This window comes from Diaphorina citri, unplaced genomic scaffold (assembly GCF_000475195.1).
Source record: "Diaphorina citri unplaced genomic scaffold, Diaci psyllid genome assembly version 1.1 scaffold9463, whole genome shotgun sequence".
Classification (NCBI taxonomy): Eukaryota; Metazoa; Arthropoda; class Insecta; order Hemiptera; family Psyllidae; genus Diaphorina; species Diaphorina citri.
Genome location: NW_007386837.1, coordinates 1 through 1,988, shown reverse-complemented (window position 1 = coordinate 1,988; position 1,988 = coordinate 1). Strand labels below are relative to the sequence as shown.

At 39.5% G+C, this 1,988-nt stretch overlaps 1 protein-coding gene across 1 annotated transcript; it reads left to right on the top strand.

The window, feature by feature from the left end:
• Positions 1 to 362: 362 nt before the first annotated feature.
• On the top strand, positions 363 to 932 carry LOC113472862 (retinol dehydrogenase 14-like). The gene is made up of 2 exons (XM_026832646.1): positions 363 to 411; positions 617 to 932. Exons 1-2 carry the CDS (start codon positions 372 to 374, stop codon positions 739 to 741), a joined length of 165 nt encoding a protein of 54 aa, XP_026688447.1. The 5' UTR covers positions 363 to 371; the 3' UTR covers positions 742 to 932.
• The last annotated feature ends 1,056 nt before the right edge of the window (positions 933 to 1,988 follow it).

The following is a 1,988-nucleotide window of genomic DNA, read 5'->3' as shown; positions in this document are numbered from 1 at the left end:
ATAAATTTGTGGTTTGTGTCGTTGCATTCATAATCCCATTTTTACAATTGAAACTTATCATAATACATACAATATAACACTAAAAACTAATATAATAAAAATCTGGTGTGAACATCACACGACTTTCCTTATCCTATTGAATGATGCTTATTTGAGTGTTCTTTTACCCCAACTTTTACAATATCTCTAACCGTTTTGTCGCTATAGCTGAAAACCGCTGCTTATTTGAGTGTTCTTTTACCCTAACTTTTACAATATCTCTAACCGTTTTGTCGCTATAGCTGAAAACCGCCAAAAAACGGTCGACATCTGTCCAAAAGCGGTCAAAATACCGTTAAGCGCAGCAACTATCTCAAAAATACGCCAATATTATGTTCAGTCTTGAGCTGGCTCGAAGACTAGAAGGCTCAGGTAGGTACCATTTTAACTTGGACTGATCCAACCCGCTAACGCTAACTGGACTCTTCCAACCCGACTACTCAGTTGCCGGCATACTTTTATGTGCTCCAAATTTTCGGAGTCTGTCCTACAGTGGTTCCGCCCCTTCCTAAGTACGGCTCTGCTTTCTGGTGTGGACCCAAAACAACGAATGACCCCCTATTCTCCTTCTTCCCAGGTGTAACAGTTAACTGTCTTCACCCCGGTATGATTGACTCTGGGATCTGGAGGAATGTGCCGTTCCCGCTCAACCTTCCTCTCCAACTGATAGTCAAGACGTTCTTCAAGGTAATACACGGTTGATAACAGCGAATTTTTGCAACCAAAGTTAGCGTTCCGTTAACTGCCCACTTACGTCTTACGTTTCAATTAGGTATCGTCCCATAAGTTAGAGTAAACTCTAATAGGGGGTTATTTCAGAATTAACAGCACACTAAAGGCCCGTGTGAACGGACCTTTTAGTCAAAATTTCTATTACTTTTCTCTGAGCCTTTTCACATGTTTTACACATGGCATAACAAGTCAGATATCAGGCGTTCATAGAACACCTAGGTTCTTTTTGTGGATATCACAAAAGTGCCTTTGCAATTTCCATGTTTCAATAATCTTTTCACACTGGTACTGGAGCGGATTTTATCCTGAAGGGATAAGGTTCGTTCCTCGGAACGGCCGACTTTCTCCTATCCTGTCTTCCTTCTCTTCGATTTCGGGACGATAAGACCCTGTAAACAGAATATCTCGAGAACGGAAAGAGCTAGAGACTTGAAATTTGGTATGCAGTTGTCAAATGTGACAAGGATGCGACACGAAATTTATGGTTAAGGTTGGTGCAACGCTTGGCGGCCGCTTTTTGACGTAATTTATTATTACCTCGGGAACGGTATGAGCTAGAGACTTGAAATTTGGTATGTAGTCCACAAAAGTGACAAGGATGTAACTCATTTTTTTTTTTTTTCACTTTCTACTACTACAGTTATAGCGGAGCTATACTAGTAACGAGAAAGTATTGTAATCGGTCCATTTTTTTTTTGCAGATATTGTGTTGGCTACAAATACGCCATGCTCCAGATGAAAGTGACACTAAGTACACTACTGAGGAGATACAAGGTACTACCGGGAGATAGGTGCAGATGTGTGCAAGATATACGAACCGAGTTTGGTATGACATTGCGATCCCTACCTGGCAATGATGTTCGATTTGAACCAAGATGTCCGAAATAAGGAATAGAATTTATTCCATTTGGGTAAAAATTGTGAATAAAAGGTCAATTTCTGCGTAAAAAGATGTGAATAATCCTAATCTGAGGTCAAAACTCCAAAAAAGTAATTTGATGCCGTTCTATTGAAAAAGTTTAAAGAGGTGTAACGTCAGATTTTAAGAAATACGGGATGCACTCAGCTTCGAGAGAACAAATGAGTAGCAATTTTAATTAAGCAGCGACCAGTGAAGGCATTACATCATTACAAGAATCTTCTTCTTCTTTTACTTTGTCTTTTCCCACTTAATTGGGAAAAGTATAATAATAGTGCTTATTTATACTGCTCGCATA